The sequence below is a fragment of the Hippoglossus stenolepis genome, chromosome 14 (genome assembly GCF_022539355.2).
Source record: "Hippoglossus stenolepis isolate QCI-W04-F060 chromosome 14, HSTE1.2, whole genome shotgun sequence".
Taxonomy (NCBI): Eukaryota; Metazoa; Chordata; class Actinopteri; order Pleuronectiformes; family Pleuronectidae; genus Hippoglossus; species Hippoglossus stenolepis.
The window spans coordinates 10,757,733-10,773,432 of NC_061496.1; the positions used below are offsets into that span (position 1 = coordinate 10,757,733).

Sequence of the window (15,700 nt, forward strand, 5' to 3'; positions counted from 1 at the left end):
ATTTGTGCAAATGCAGATCATAATAACTAAATTAAAGCATTAAATTATAGCATTGTCTCTTGTAATGACATATTAAGGTAAATGTAAATAATGGGACCTTAAAAAGGGCTACAGAGCTGCAATAACAGACACAAACAGCAGGTTTTACATGTGTCAAGATAGCAAAGGTATTGTAGTAAGGACTCGGTTAAAGTGACTTTAATATTAAAAAATCTTTGCGGTTGACAAGGCACGGACATTAATTGGCTGATGATGCATTAATAACAGCTTCTCACCATCATCATTTCAGACAGAGGAGTAAAGTCATAGCAAATTTGAGTCATTTTATGTAACTCATTGAAAAGAAAGCAGTGTTCCAGTTTCAGTCATTGATCATCATGTTCCCTTGACATCACTGCCAAGTCCTACCACATTCGTGTAGGACCAGGTTGTTGTACATCGTTTTGACAACAGCTCAACTCTTACATTACACAGAAAGACACACATTCCCGTTGGCATCAGAAACTGATTACATCACCCAGATATAAACGAGCGTGTTTGACAATACAAGTGGAGAAAACAGATCAATTATTCTTGGTGCTCAGAACAGTCACAAGCTGATAAACATTCATACACCACGTATACATCTCAGGGAATAAGTCACAAACAGCGGTAGTTGCCCCCAAACAGATGTGGCAACTGACAGCTGCCTCATATCGTGGCAGCTGCCTTCACAAATCAGTGGCAGTTTCTGCTGCCACCGGAAGTGCCTCTCCGAGCTGCCACGATTTGAGCTCGCTGTCTCTCTGCTAACTAGCTAGCCTTTAGATAGCAACCGTACACAAACAGGACGCGAGGACACCTAGCAACCAAATGAGCGGGGCAATGGCTGCCGGAAAGTGGAGGCGAGTGTCGTAAATGACGACAACGCCGCCCACCCCTTATCGTTTGGTCCCACCTTCTATACAGTCTATGTGTCCCACGTGTTTCTCCGATAAACCAACAAGATGGAGTTGTGATATTTGTATAAAAGTCACACGGGCCTTCAGGTAAATTGTCCCCTCGTAACGTAACGATTTGTTTCCAGCGCTCAGCAATGACATCGACATAGCGATGGTAAAAATAACATTTACCATGTTCACTAATTTGCTTGTGTTGAGGTTTATATGACCGCGATTCACCATATAACCAATTCAATCATATAAGCAGCAATACTCGCAGGAACGTCATATCGACCCGGAAGCAGTTTACACGTCACAGGTCGCGCACATTGTTCCTGCGCGGCACGGCGCGGTTCACGTTGTAATGAATGAAAATCAAGTCCAATAAGTTTTCCAGCATCGCAACAACAGAGAGCGATCGACTGACTGTGACGAGTCGGTGTGTGTGAAGCGTAAAACCAGAGCTGCGTCTTATTCCAGGTAAGTTTCAGGAAGTGTGGGGGACAACATGCTAAAGCTAACAGCTAGCCTGAGCTGCAGACACCTCCTTATAATAAAGTCTAAGAATCAGAAGCAGTAACTTTGTGTGATTGGCGCAGCGTGTGTTTGTTTGTGTTGACCGTCATTTATTTATGTGTTTATGCTCGTGTTGTTCCTCAGTGGGAGTGAACAGCCTCTGTTCTAAAGTAGCTTCATCTCATTCAGTTCTTTGGTTTATATACACATGTTTTCTAGTGTTAGTAAATGATCAGGGTCTGGTCTAGGAGATCACTGTAAACTGTCCAATGTATTGTGGACGATTTAAATCATTAGTAGAAGTCATATTTGCTATAGTGTTTGACTGTTCCGACAAATGCATTTTATAGAGTGGCTTATAGATATTCAAGTGCTAAGTCCATAAATCGTTTTATTTTGGTAATAATTGTGTATCTGTGTAGCATGAAAGGATCTTCCTTTTGTATGTTAATCATAGCACTATGAGACTATATTTATTTTGCCGTTATAGATGTTTATAGTTTTTTTTAAATGACAGACGTAATGAAAGCTGCAGATTTCTTATTAATCTTTGTAAAATCATAAAGTCTCCATCACAAGATGAAATAGTAGCCCTTTTCATTGAAGGCAAATGTTTCCGAGGCATGTCATGATCTTGTTTACTTTTTTATTATCCCATCAAAATTGACATAATTGTATATTTTTTTCTGTTTTCTTTCCCAGTTCATAGACTGTAACAGAGATGGCTGGAATTCTGTTTGAGGACATCTTTGATGTAAAAGACATCGACCCAGATGGCAAGAAGTTTGACAGAGGTGTGTGTGAAATGTGTGTATATAAACAAGTTTGAAGAAGCTGTGTTTATATGTGAAAGCCAACGTCCAAGTGCTTGTATGCTGTAATAGTCTCTTGTCTTTAGTAATGTATCGGATATTTCTGAAGATGATGAATTAATCGTGGACACGTCTCTTAAGAAAAATCTACAAAATCATGAAGTCTAGCACCTATCAAGCTAAAAACCCCAATTCTTTATTGTCAATGCAAATACAAACAGAGATAAAACGGGAGTGAATACTGACTTTAATCAGGTTCTAAAGACACAATTCCAAATTCATACTGATATTGTTTACTCCTTCATTTATGCAGCCTCAGTTTTTTACATTTGAATCGTTCGCTGTGGATCATGCTTCTTTCTTTAGTTATGTTCATGTATTTCCCCATTCATAAAGTATTCACTTTTATTTAGTTTCAGATATTATAGTGTGGTGTCCTTCAATATAAAATGTCATATGAAGTAATCTCTGCCATGGTTGTTTATTTTCTACAGTGTCTCGTCTTCATTGTGAAAGTGAATCTTTCAAGATGGACCTCATCTTGGATGTGAACATTCAGATCTATCCTGTTGATCTTGGTAAGAAGGAAAACGTTTGTTCTTTGTTAAGTTGAAGTCCAGGACTTGAAGCCATTAAAAAGTTCATTTTGTGGATATAATGTAAAACTAGCCTGTTTACACTGTATGGCCACAACAAACTTTTTACAAACTTTTCAAAGTAAAGCCAGATGGTTGGTCACATTAACCTTTTGGTTATATTCGCTGGATCCCACAACAGTTGATTTTTGTTTGTAAGCTCTGGCTTTCCTTCAAGAAAGCTGTGCAATATTCCTCTTCCAACCAAAGTAAACTAATAAAACCTATATCTATGAGAGAACCGTTAAATAAGGGAACAAATTATAAAAAATGACAAACTCACCACACACCCAAAGTGTCCAAGTGCACAATGATATGATAATAACCCAGTCATTTGTTTCCATTTCATTAAGGTGATAAGTTCCGACTGGTTATTGCCAGTACGTTATATGAAGATGGAACCCCAGATGATGGAGAGTATAATCCTCAGGATGACCGGCCGTCCAGGTACGACACCTGCTTCTCATATATTGGTGCCGTCACATGTTTTGTGAAAACTTTATTTTACATGATCCAATAACATTTGTCCTTGTGTTCTAAGTGTATCACTCCCCTGATGTATGCAGGTTTTGTTGGCTGATTTATAATTAAGCTTTCTCTTGTTTAAATTTGCAGAGCGGACCAGTTTGATTATGTGATGTACGGGAAGGTTTACAAGATCGAAGGCGACGAGACTTCGACAGAAGCAGCAACACGCCTGTGAGTGATACTATACTGTTTATAGAGTAGCCAAAAACACCATTAGTATAATTACACATAACAATTAGCAGTGACTGACTAATGAATTTAGCATTAATGTGATTAGGTATCTGTCATTTTTATTTATTATTTTTATGTGAAGTGTTACTTGCCCTTATTTGATATCAAGCAGCATTGCACCCTCTACATGGTGATGTGCATATATATAACTACAGTAACATGTTCATTTTATTACTGTAACTACACTAAAATACCATAAATTTAAGATTCATAACTTAAAAAATTGCCTTTTCAGTTTCCATTTTCATATGCTGTTTATTCTTTTCCAAAAGAAAGATATACAGGTGTTGTATAAGCAATTATTACCCTATTTGTTGACTAGTAATGGAAGGTTAAGGGCAATGTATGCACATGTAACCCTTTGGGATAATGACATTTGTCGTATCTGTCATTTGAATCCATGGACATGCTCCTTCTTTCAGATCGGCCTATGTGTCGTACGGTGGCCTCCTCATGAGGCTGCAGGGAGATGCCAACAACCTTCACGGCTTCGAGGTGGACGCCAGGGTTTACCTGCTCATGAAGAAACTGGCCTTCTAAACCCCAACTCTGCTCACCCACCTAACCCCCGGTCCTCCGACGGCCACAGTCAACCTGTCAGTCTGAGCTGCAGACTGAAAACATTCATATTCCTGAGTCTGAAGCACACGGTCGTCTCCGAGAGGAGCTCGCTGACAGAACACGTGGCAGCTGTAGAGAAAATATTTCATTTTTTTATTCTCATAGATAAGAAATGTTTTTTCCAAGGAGATGGACGTCAGACTAAAGACTGTGACACTTAGAAAGTACTGCAACCTCCATCTGCTGGCAACATGTAAATAAAGATTTCTTTTATACAAAGTGATTCTTACGATCAGTCTCTGGCTTACTGTCATGACTTACTAGGATACTTGAACTAACTTGAACATCAAATATACAGTGTTCTGAACATAAGTGGTAAAAGGTCTCTTTTTATACAACACTTTTCTGGTCTCAGCCACTCAAAACACTTTAAAGTACAAGTTGATACAGCACTTGTATATGTTGTGCTTTGTCTATCACACTGCCAAGTTACAGTTCTGTGTCTCACCCAAGGACACTTTAGAATGCAGACTTGAGGAGCTGGGGATTGAACCACTGACCTTGTGGTTAGTGGATGACCCGCTAGTCCTTCTGAGCCAGAGCCAATTAATGTAATACTTTGACATTTATAGTAAATACAGTTCTGATGAGCACGACAGCCAGAAAAGCTTTATGAAGTTAGAAGATAATTATTTTATATTGTGCAACATATGCAGTAGTTTTTAGTTGTTTTTCTAAGTCAGTTCCACAGACTGTGTACAGTTTATGGTTCACTCACTGCAGGTGTTCAACCTATACTCCAGTTCAGAACAATTGAAATTGTCCACATTCACCTTTTTACAATTTATATTTAAAGAAAGAAAGTGCGGAAAAATACAATTTAATTCAGGTCCAAGTTTTATTTTTATTCACTGCATAATGAAGACAGAAAATCACAGCAAGGCAAGTAGAACAATCAAGGTTGTGGGTTGGACTATTTAAGAGGTCTGCGTGACAGCAAAATGTGAATACAACATATAGGAAGTCCCCGACAGGATAATTTACGGATGTGTTCTGTTAATTATTGATTCAACACGAGCTTGATGTCATGTAGAAATGAAGGAACTTGATCTGGATGCGGAAAGAAAATCTCAAGAGAGAAATAAGTATATGTATTTTCTTCTACAACTGGCACAGTTGACCATACGTACCTGGTGAAGGACTATGGGTGCATTGCTTTCCATTCATGAACAATCCTTAGACCAAACGGCCTCTCAGCACTGAAACAATTTGAACTTGAGATGTTGACTTGAAGCTCTGGCAAGTATTTTTGGGAAATCTAATTAATTTGCTCCCAGCTCCCAGTTGGGACATTACTCACCAGGATGCCACAGTCAACTGTTCTATATTTGCTTGGAAGGCAGCAAACTAAAGTGTGGACACTCAGGACATTGAAATTGAATTATGGGAGAAGAGGCCGCTTGTGTGTGCGACACAGGCTCCTCAGTGTCAGTGGTAATGGTTGTCACAGGACGGAGAGGAACACACTGCCAGTGACTCACGCAGTTGCCTGATGTGTACCGGATAGGGAAGTACATTTGAATTTAGTGGTTCTGTAGAATAAACTCAGATATGATACCAAGTCAAATTACACATCACATCCACAATAACACTGTGGATAGATTCAAACTATGATTGATTGGTACTGAGGCCCAAATTCTGACAATCATAATTTTGAAGATTATATTGTTTTAATATATTTATTGTATTAAAATGTTAATATGTATAAGCTTCTGTTGTTCTTTTTCATACTTTGCAACCTGAGCTGTATTTTATGCTATTGCTGATTATTGTTGTTCTTAGTATTGTGCATCGCTTCAGGGCCACAATTCACCATCTTCTCAAGGGTACTTCCAACATGATAATGCAGTGTGTCCCAGAGCAAAAGTCAAACTGGTTTCATGAACATGACGATGAGGTCGGTGTATTTCAGTGTGTGGCTCCCCAGACGACAGATGTGAATCCAACAGAACATGAACCAGGATCTGATTAGTTGTGTCACACTCAAAAAAGATTGTTTGATCTCCTGTGACATGTGACCGAAGGATTTCCAGGCATCAGTGTTGGATCTCATATGTTGAAGTGTTTCACTGTAACTCCATGTGCAGGTTATATATCTTTTGAAAATATATTTACGTGTATATTTTAATCTTAATTTCTTTCTTTTGACTTTGACAAAACAAAACATTTAATGAAATAACTGAGTCCTTCTATTGATCTATTTACTAAAGAATTACTTTGCAACACCACTGGCTATTTTCCAGTCTGTCTTTCAATGATTTACATTCATGTTGCTGTGGAAATCAAATGAGATCTGTTCAAAATGACACATGAAAGCTGCTTTTGTTTGGTGTAAATTAGGTTATTTAAAAAAAAAAATGAATTAATCTACTGCGTCAAATCCATGGAGGACTGATTGGTGCTCGGTGCGTTTTTTTTTGTGTCATTTATATATATATTTATTTAATATAATATTTATTTATAATATTTATATTTATTCTTAGATATTTCTACTTATAATATAAGAAAATGTACAATCATACATAACAATTACAAAATGTACTAAAATGTAAAATGAACAGTACATACTAGAACATATATACAGAGAGATCAGCATGTAGATCATATAAACTGTATACATGTAGTTTATTTAAACATGTATCTATATATTCATACAATGTAGAAGAAGGAGAAGAGAGGAAACTGATCCAGGCTCAGTGCTTGTCAGTGGGTCAGGTTGCATTTGGACTCTACCGGAAGTGATGTAGTTGCAGTGCGCAGGATCACACCACCGGGCCGTGTGGTTGGTTGTCGGTTCCTCCGGTTCCCCCACCTTTAAACCTCTCCCTGCGGCGCGTCACAGACACAAACTTCCGCCGGGTTTCAGGTCGGTGCTGGTTTTGGAGGAACAGAAGAACCCGGGTCCCCCCCCGTGTGGAGCATGTCCCCGGCCGCAGCGGCGCTCCTCTCCCCGGGCTCTAATTGGCAGCAGCGCACTGAGCATTACGCGCGTGTCCAGAGGATGATCGAGCTCAGACGCGGCTCGGACACTTCGTAGCGGCAGATGGACGAGCGACGGAAACGGAGGCTGACGTTCTGCAGCATAGGGCTGCTGTTCCTGCTGAGCGGTGTGGAGTATGGTAGGGTTCGATTCTCTGTTCCCCCCCGTCAACATAAACACACATGTCAGGCTGCGGTGGCGCAGAACGACACAGGACGTGATGTTTGATTAGTGGTTAATTAATGTCCATCTCCCTGGCACACCTTGAGTCTAGGGGGGAGGTTTTGTAATTTAACCGTTTAAGTCTCTGTTCATCTGTTTTGAATACATGTTTTAAAACAGACATGTGAGGCTGTATGATCAGGCTGTTTAAACACCCCCCCACACACACAGTCACATTATTATAGACCTCTCTTGTGTAATTTGTGTGACTGAAGGTTAGAAACAACAAACCGGTCACAGTGTGCTCACCTGAAACCTGCTCTGGTAGACTTATTCTAAACCATGGTGGGGGTTTCCCTTTACACATTAGCAATAATCCGGTTTGCAATATGTTATAGAATAAATGAAAAAATCCTGCTATAGATGCTGCTTATAGCACAACACATGCAATTTATTGTTGAAACTACAACTTAATTTGTGTTTGACTCGTGTTAATATATATTGAGGCTTTATTTTGAAAGGAGCTTCTCACTAACAGACTGTATGGATTAGCACATCCACAGGAGCCTTATGATCAAATGAAGTCCCATAGAACAGCACCACATCCCCTTTTTGCAAAGAGTTAAGTCAATACCTAGTACTTTCTATTAAGAGAAACAGTATTATTTGCAGAACTACTCGATTATATTACAGTACACAGGGGTTTTTCATGTTTCCTATAAACATGGGACAAAGAAGCAAGAGTGCAACTGTGGAATTCCCTCAGACAACAAGAAAAAGTTATTTCCTCTCTGGAATTTTTGCCTAGCATTGTGTGTCTTCTGACCCACAAATTTCATTTGGATTGTACTGGATAAGCACTAGTCTTTGTCTCTGTGACGCCAAGGCTGGAAGCTTCGAACGGCAATGCTACGACTGCAGCTCAAGTTGAACATTGCAGTGTGTTCAGGCAGTTCTCCTGGTGGTGAAGATTTCAGACAGACGTCATCTAACGCCTTGTTTCACCCTCATCTCACCTTATTTTTAGGTTTTCATTCAAGACATACAAAAGTTTTAAATCACCTCCATATTTCTATTTCGATCAAATCCGGGACAATCCTTACAAAGTACAAAGGTAGGAAGAAAGGAAGAGGCGCCTGTGACCGAAACGTTGTATAAACAGTTTGTGGGAGCCTCGACTGGTGTGAGACCACTGATTCAATTAGTAGAAAACCTGCCTTATCAGGGATTAAGAAAATGAGTAACAGCTTTCCTGCAGTGTTGGAACTAACTGTTACTGCATTAGGACAACACTGCACGGCAGGGAGTAGTATTGTGAATTATACGAACATTGTAATACAACCATGGCATCTCTTTCAATAGGACATAGCTAATACATGTGACAGCTTATCTTTTCACCAGCAGATAAGTTCTTATGCTTACAGACTATAATGTTAAATGTATTAAACAAAAGAAAAGTGTTTTTTTGCCTCAAGTTTTGAGTGACTTTAGCATTTATTTGAGTGTCCCTGTCTTCTGTCTCCTCAGCTGTGATTCTTCCCACAATATGGAGGTACCTGCAGACTCTAGATGCAGCGCCTTACTTCCTGGGTCTGGCCCTGTCGGCATTCAGCCTGAGTGGCCTCCTGTCGGGGCCGCTGTTCGGCCACTGGTCCGACAAAACACAAGCCACCAAGAAGATCATCTTGTTCGCCAACCTCTTTGAGATAATCGGTTTGTCCTCCTCCTCCTCCTCCACTCGTGTTCTCTTTACTTACACCTCCACAGTTGTAGCTAACACTCACTTCGTCCTGTTGATGTTTTCCTCAGAGTTCAAAACAAAGCATGCACTTGACACATCCCGTATCAAACTCCATTTGAAGTACCTATGTGAATATTATGTGTATGAGCACTGACCTTACTTTCCCACTTGTTTCCACTCTCCAGGTAATTTCATGTACTTCATGGGCTACTCCAAGTGGCTCTTACTGTCAAGCAGATTGGTAGCAGGTGAGTCTACTACCAGATTCTGGTTTTCAAGTACGATTCTTTTTCTTACCTGTTTTTCTAAATGATAAATACTGAACTCTCAAATATATTGTAGTAGCGATTATTTTGTAAACTGGGCGCAATTGTCTGATGCTTTTGGATGCAAATGATTGATCAGTCCACTATTGAGCAAGAACAGTATACCTGGTATAATGTTGTCATGGGTCCATTTTTTTATCGTTATTATTTTAATAGAGGTATTTCTGAATTTGGATTACATTGCAGCGCCATGTTGTGGTTGCCGGGTAAACACTGCTCTTGCTTGAAAGTACAACGCCAATGCTGGCACATACACGGGTCACCAGCGTGTCGCAGGGCTGACGAACAACCATTCACACTCAGTGTAACACATGTTTCTAATTTACCCCTAACTGCATGTGGTTGGACTGTGGGAGGTAGTCGGTGTACCCGGAGGAAACCCCATGCAAACTCCTTCTTGCTGAGGCGACAGTACCAACCACTGCACCACAATGACACCCACTATTAATCATTTACACCCAACATCATAGGTAAATAAAACCATGTTTAAAAAGGGCCTTATTATCTGGAGCCTGGAGTTAACCTTTAGCTGCTCTTGTGTAGTTTTAAAGATATTCTGGTATAAAGTATATAATCAGGATGTATATTTCCCTCTCACTAATGAGCAGAGCTCCAGTTTATAATGATTTTCTTTTCTTCAGGCATCGGCACAGGTGCTGGCTCATCTATCTTCGGCTTCCTGACCAGGAGCACGGCTCCAGACGACCGGGCCACAGTATTTGCTGCTGTGATGGCGTGTCGACAGGCCGGCCTTCTGATTGGTCAGTGCTCCTCTGCTCCCTGCTGATCATTTGAGATTGTTATGATGTATAATGGATTGTATTTGCATTCTTAACGCATTCAATATCACAAGCATCCTAAAAGCCTGTCCATTTTGTCTTTGTCGTTGACGCAGGTCCAGCATTTAACATCTTCCTGAGGCTGTGTGATTTCCAACTGGGACCTTTTGTAGTTAATAAATATACTTCACCTGGGGTAAGGACCAACATATAATAGTTTGACCTTCGTGGCATTTTCTTTTCCCCAAACCAAAGAAGAGCTAACACTCACGTTCCGCCTCCTGCAGCTGTTCATGTGCTTGATGTGGATCCTCCTTCAGCTGGTGGTGCTCTTCATGTACTCGGACCTGCCACCTCTGGAGAGAAAGAAAGCACAGGAAGGTTCAACAACAAGCAAGAGCGGGGACCAGGAGAGCGAGCCAGGGCTCACGGAAGACGAGGAGGAGGACAACGATGAGGTAAAGCCCTTAATGACGTCCCAGGAGCTGGTGGGTTCCTACGGCTCAGTGGTGCCACCCAACCACAAGAGAAACAACGTCTCTGCTGCCTCTAACTCCACGCTGAGTCATGTCTCCCCTCCTCCCTCACCACCGCCATCAGAGACCCGAGACTCCTCCAGCCCCATCAAGGAATTCAGCATCTCTCGAGGTGGGTGGCGGTGTGACTGTATCTGTGTGAGATTTGGGTTTGGAATCCTGCCAGTTTATAGAACGTCAAATAGATAAATTGCACAATATTTTCCTCTGAGAGGATCAAACCAATTTGTTCACAAGCTTGAACTCCTCACTGCAGACCATATAATTTACAATGTGTTTGCAATTTAACCACTTTCAAATACATCCTGTGCAGTTTTAGGTTTCTGGGTGAATTTCCCCTCCATGCCAGATGGCTGACAGATTCTATCCATTTATTAATATTTTGATTTATATGGTGTGTAAGTATGTGAGTCTACCAGTAGATGGAGCCCAACTGATTTGAGCCTGTCACACACATGAAATAATTAGCATTTATGTTTACCGAAATTAAAATGTATTTCACAGAATAAACAAATATGCATTTATATTTGAATTCCAGAGAAAGAACATATTTTTTTAATTCAAATTCTATACATTTGTTTGTGTGGTGCTTTTCTTAAAAATTATTAATAATAAAGTTAATGTTTAAACTGTAAAATATCAATAATATTTCTTTGACATAAGACATTTTTTAATACAAATATAGCAGATGATTTATTGGTATTGGGAATCTTTTACTCCCTAATACCATTATCCGCATCAGCCCTCAAAAATCCATATCGTTCAGGCTCTACTGTATAATTCACCTTGTACCCTGCACAAAACATAATTTATCACTTGTTTAGCTCCATGTTCTCTCTCAGCTCTGACTTTGTGGTTGGTCCTTAAAACTCTTCTCTCCATCTCTCTGAATTTCTCCTCGTGTCTCTGCAGAGTTCCTGAGAGAAGAGGTGGTTGTGCTGTTGGCTGCTCAGTTCATCACCCTCTTCAATCAGACAGCGCTGGAGGTGCAGCAAAGACACACACACACACACACACACACACACACACACACACACACACACACACACACACACACACACACACACACACACACACACACAGATAAAACTCATTTATGTTCCCTTTATATTTCTGTGGACAGATTTCACCTTTTTTTTATCTCGTGCAGCAATGTCCAATATCTTTGATGAGATATCGACTAATTGAAATAAAACAATAGAACCTCTGCTGCACCATGAGTTAAAATTGACAGTGACATGTTCACCATTCCCTCCTCAGACGATGGTGACTCCACTGACTCAGAAGTACTTTGGCTACGGGGAGCTGGAGAACAGCGTGATGTACTGCCTCTGTGGCGTGGAGGTGATCGCTGGCTTCTTCTTTGTGCGCTGGCTGAGCCGGCGTGTTGGGGAGCGGGTGGTCCTGGCCGTGGGTTTGGCCATCTGCAACATCTCTGGCGTCTGGTGCCTCATCTTCCTGGCGACCCCACTAGGTCAGACGGCACAGAATTTGCACAAACCCAGCATAGTTGTTGCGCATTCCAAATCTTTAGCCGCAGTAAATGATGCTGCCAGCTGCCAAATGATTCACTGACCTTTCCATTAGGCACATATACAGACTTAAATGAAAAACCTGTAAATCTGGGTACACCATAGACTGAGTAGATCAGAGACTGAGTAGATCAAAATCACCGCCAGTTGAGTAGGTATTATTCTTAATTAACCGTTTTTCTTGTTTTCTGTAGGGAGTTATCCTTGGCCGCTGACTGAGTTCATCATCGGGGTGTTTCTGCAGGTTCTGGGTTTGCCATTCGTAGCTGTGGCCCAGGTTTCCCTCTTCTCCAAAATCACCTGTGAGAAAACACAAGGTGAGAAACAGCGCCATCTAGAAGAAGCAATGCAACATTGATTTTCTTTTTTTTTGTCCCTTTGTTATTTCTAGCTCGTTCGAGGTGTTTAAATCTGGTGTCACTGGACACTGACATTTCAACATGCAACTTTAAAAAGTCCCTTACACTGTGTTCTTAGTGTGCGTGTCCTTAATGTGTGTACAGTTTGTGAGGATTTGTGTCTCGTGTGGTGATTGCAGGTTTCTGTCAGGGAGTGCGTCGCTCAGTGGGAGGTCTAGCCACCATCCTGGGCCCTCTGTGGGCTGGGGGCCTCACCGAGAACATTTATATCATGTTGGGGGTGATGATGGCACTGCTGGTGCTGCTGACGGTGAGTGAACGTAGATGAGACGGAGAATCATGGTTGTTACTGTTTTGGGGGAATTTCTCATATTTTAAACATGTAAAAGTTAAATGAAATTAATCTCCACTCAGTTTTTGCAGTTCTGACATTATTTCTGTGCACAAATTCGACCCAATCGAATACATGTTCAGATTCTTAGATTAAGTTTTTCCCTGAAATTTATCTGAAACCTTTTTTTATTTTATACAAACAAATTTAACATACAAAGGATCATTAATTTGCCTAAATTCTGTTCTCCAGTAGATTCATTAATTTTCATTTGATGGTACAAGTGATATGACTCACTGAGAAGTTAATGATTCACCATCGACCCTCTTTTCAGCCGACTCTTTTGTTTATGGGCGCATGAATAAAAATTGCAAGTGCTCATTGATTTGCCCTCATTGCCCATGTGCACTATGTCGGCCGAGCACCATAATCTGTGTAAACGTGCATCTTGTTCCTTTTCTGAACAACAATGGCTGAGACTCTAATTGGAACAAATAAGAAACAAACAAACCACAGAAAGGGGCTTAAAGTTAGGATCAGGAGATGAAGGTTGACATTTTATGGCCAGCAGCTTCTTCTCGGATTAGGGAACAAACAAGCATAACAAAATGCTTGTAATGAAGCGTGAGGGTGAAACCACAGCCCGACAACCAAATGCTTCCACTGTCACTGAGAAATAAGAGGAGAAAAGCTGGACTGGTACAAAAAGTTCACCTCCCAGTTCTTTCTCAAATTGAGTCCAACAGGAACTCCGTGAACATCTATGTTCACAAAGTATTTCATTTTTGAGGATTCACTTCACAAATTGATAGAAACGGGCTTTGTCCAATTTTTCTGTATTTTTTTTTAAGTGGCTTTGCCTTCGTGTATTAAATATAAAAAGAGGTTGAGACTGTTGCAGCTGACAGTGTGAATGCCTGTGCAAAAATTGTGGTTTGACTATTTATTTTATGTATTTTTCCTCAGTTTCTCCTCCTCTTTGTGTTTCTTCGTTAAAACCTCAAAGTCAAAGAGGAAACTAAACCTTTGATTCAATCTGTAGATAAACTTTGGGGGAGGGGTATTAAAAAAACAGCTCATGACATTTTGCATTGTATTAATTCTGATCTAATATTTGAAACGCAGATTATGCTGGCGTTCTCATTCGACCGTATGGTTGAACCTGCTGCTGAGGAGGAAGCTGACGGCCCAGACAGCGGTGCTTAATCCAACAAGGAACAATCAACATGGAAGGTAGCTGTTTGCAAAATGATAACGAATGCAGTGCTCAAGGACTTTGTATCACATTCGTAAAAAACAATAATATATTTTTTTCATAAATGTAAAATATGAATTTGTACAAGACGGGTAAATACCACTAGTATTATATCCCGTCTTCCTGCATCTTATCCTGTATTTTCTTGGCACACACCCAACAGCACGTGTCACCACCTTGGACTTTGTGTGTGGAGGCAGATGAAAGTACTGTTTTATATTTATATACATTTATATATTTCCCATGGAAATATAGCGTCACAGTAGCACCACATATGCAAGCCTCGGCAGTCCTTTAGGATTCTGCAGAATCACAAATTATGTTTAACTGTTAAATTACTGTTAAATTAATTCACATGCTAAATGTTTCTGGATTTAGTTGAACTGACCTTGTGTTGCAATATATAATCTTATTACTTTATTAATTTAATCGTTACTTTATATTTTGGAAAAACAGACATTGGAAATAAAATAAGCAGTGTTTCTGTAGTAAGTTTCTTGAGAGTTTCTTGAAAGTTGACTGGAAAGTGAAATATTTAAAGGTTTGACTAGATTTTACTTTAACAGAGCCATTCAAATGATTTCAACTTTGATGAAATATTTCAATCTATGTCCCATTTCATCTACGTGTGATATGTTTATCTGCTTGAAAACACCTAAATATTTACAAAAACTCAGATTTTCTTTGCAGGTTGTATTTATTTTTATTTTTTTCAGAGTGACCTATCATTGAAGCAATGTGTTGCATAAAATCTCTGTAACAAGAATGCTAACACAACATAATTAAATTAATATACTTTTTACCAGTGTGGTGATGATGAAAATGCTGTTTCAAATCTTTGATGCACAACTGGACTCAGGGAAAAGTTGAGTTAGTTTAGTCCTTAGTGTCAAAATGATCACAGTAGGTGATGTTACATTTAATATCTATTAGTAAATTAAATCTACAAATAATGGGACCTTCTACCATCTATATACAAACCATATACAGATATTCATTCAAACTTAATTGAAAGTGGCTCTTAAATGATAAAGGTTGTTAAATAATAAAACAGGTTTTCTTCTTTGAAAAGAGCTGAGCAGGGCAAATACAAATCTGTGATTTATTTGTTGGGGGTGTAGTACATATTGTTAACACTGGTGGGCGCTCTTAGTCTTTGTTTCAATCCACTGTATGTGTTTCCCATAACTAATGAGTCCGATGTGATAAATGAAGATTCTTGTTATTTAGTTTGCACTTTTACCAAAAACACACTTGGGGGAAAAAATTCTTTATTGGCACCTTTTGTTTTGCGTAAAAATAGTCTTTTAGTTTTTGGAGCGGAAAACAAATGCGTCAATCACTGTATTTTGTTTTGTACACCTTGATAATTCTTTTTAGCTTTTATATTCACAAAAATGTGAGTATTTATTTCTTTATTTGTCACATATTTCTTT

The 15,700-nt window shown here is 39.7% G+C and overlaps 2 protein-coding genes across 3 annotated transcripts; both read left to right on the forward strand.

Moving 5' to 3' along the window:
• Positions 1–937: 937 nt before the first annotated feature.
• Positions 938–4,486, forward strand: polr2h (RNA polymerase II, I and III subunit H). The gene is made up of 6 exons (XM_035175706.2): positions 938–1,400; positions 2,139–2,230; positions 2,743–2,826; positions 3,237–3,330; positions 3,499–3,582; positions 4,065–4,486. Exons 2-6 carry the CDS (start codon positions 2,158–2,160, stop codon positions 4,180–4,182), a joined length of 453 nt encoding a protein of 150 aa, XP_035031597.1. The 5' UTR covers positions 938–1,400; positions 2,139–2,157; the 3' UTR covers positions 4,183–4,486.
• A 2,540-nt stretch (positions 4,487–7,026) lies between these two features.
• mfsd8l1 (major facilitator superfamily domain containing 8-like 1) lies at positions 7,027–15,081 on the forward strand. Of its 2 annotated transcripts, none has more exons than XM_035177550.2 (11): positions 7,027–7,382; positions 8,933–9,118; positions 9,332–9,394; positions 10,114–10,233; positions 10,368–10,447; positions 10,539–10,899; positions 11,700–11,773; positions 12,048–12,261; positions 12,514–12,636; positions 12,858–12,988; positions 14,135–15,081. In XM_035177550.2, exons 1-11 carry the CDS (start codon positions 7,307–7,309, stop codon positions 14,213–14,215), a joined length of 1,509 nt encoding a protein of 502 aa, XP_035033441.1. In that variant the 5' UTR covers positions 7,027–7,306; the 3' UTR covers positions 14,216–15,081. The 2 variants fall into 2 exon arrangements, with proteins under 2 accessions (XP_035033441.1, XP_035033444.1); XM_035177553.2 differs by having other exon boundaries at positions 10,572–10,899.
• Positions 15,082–15,700: the final 619 nt, after the last annotated feature.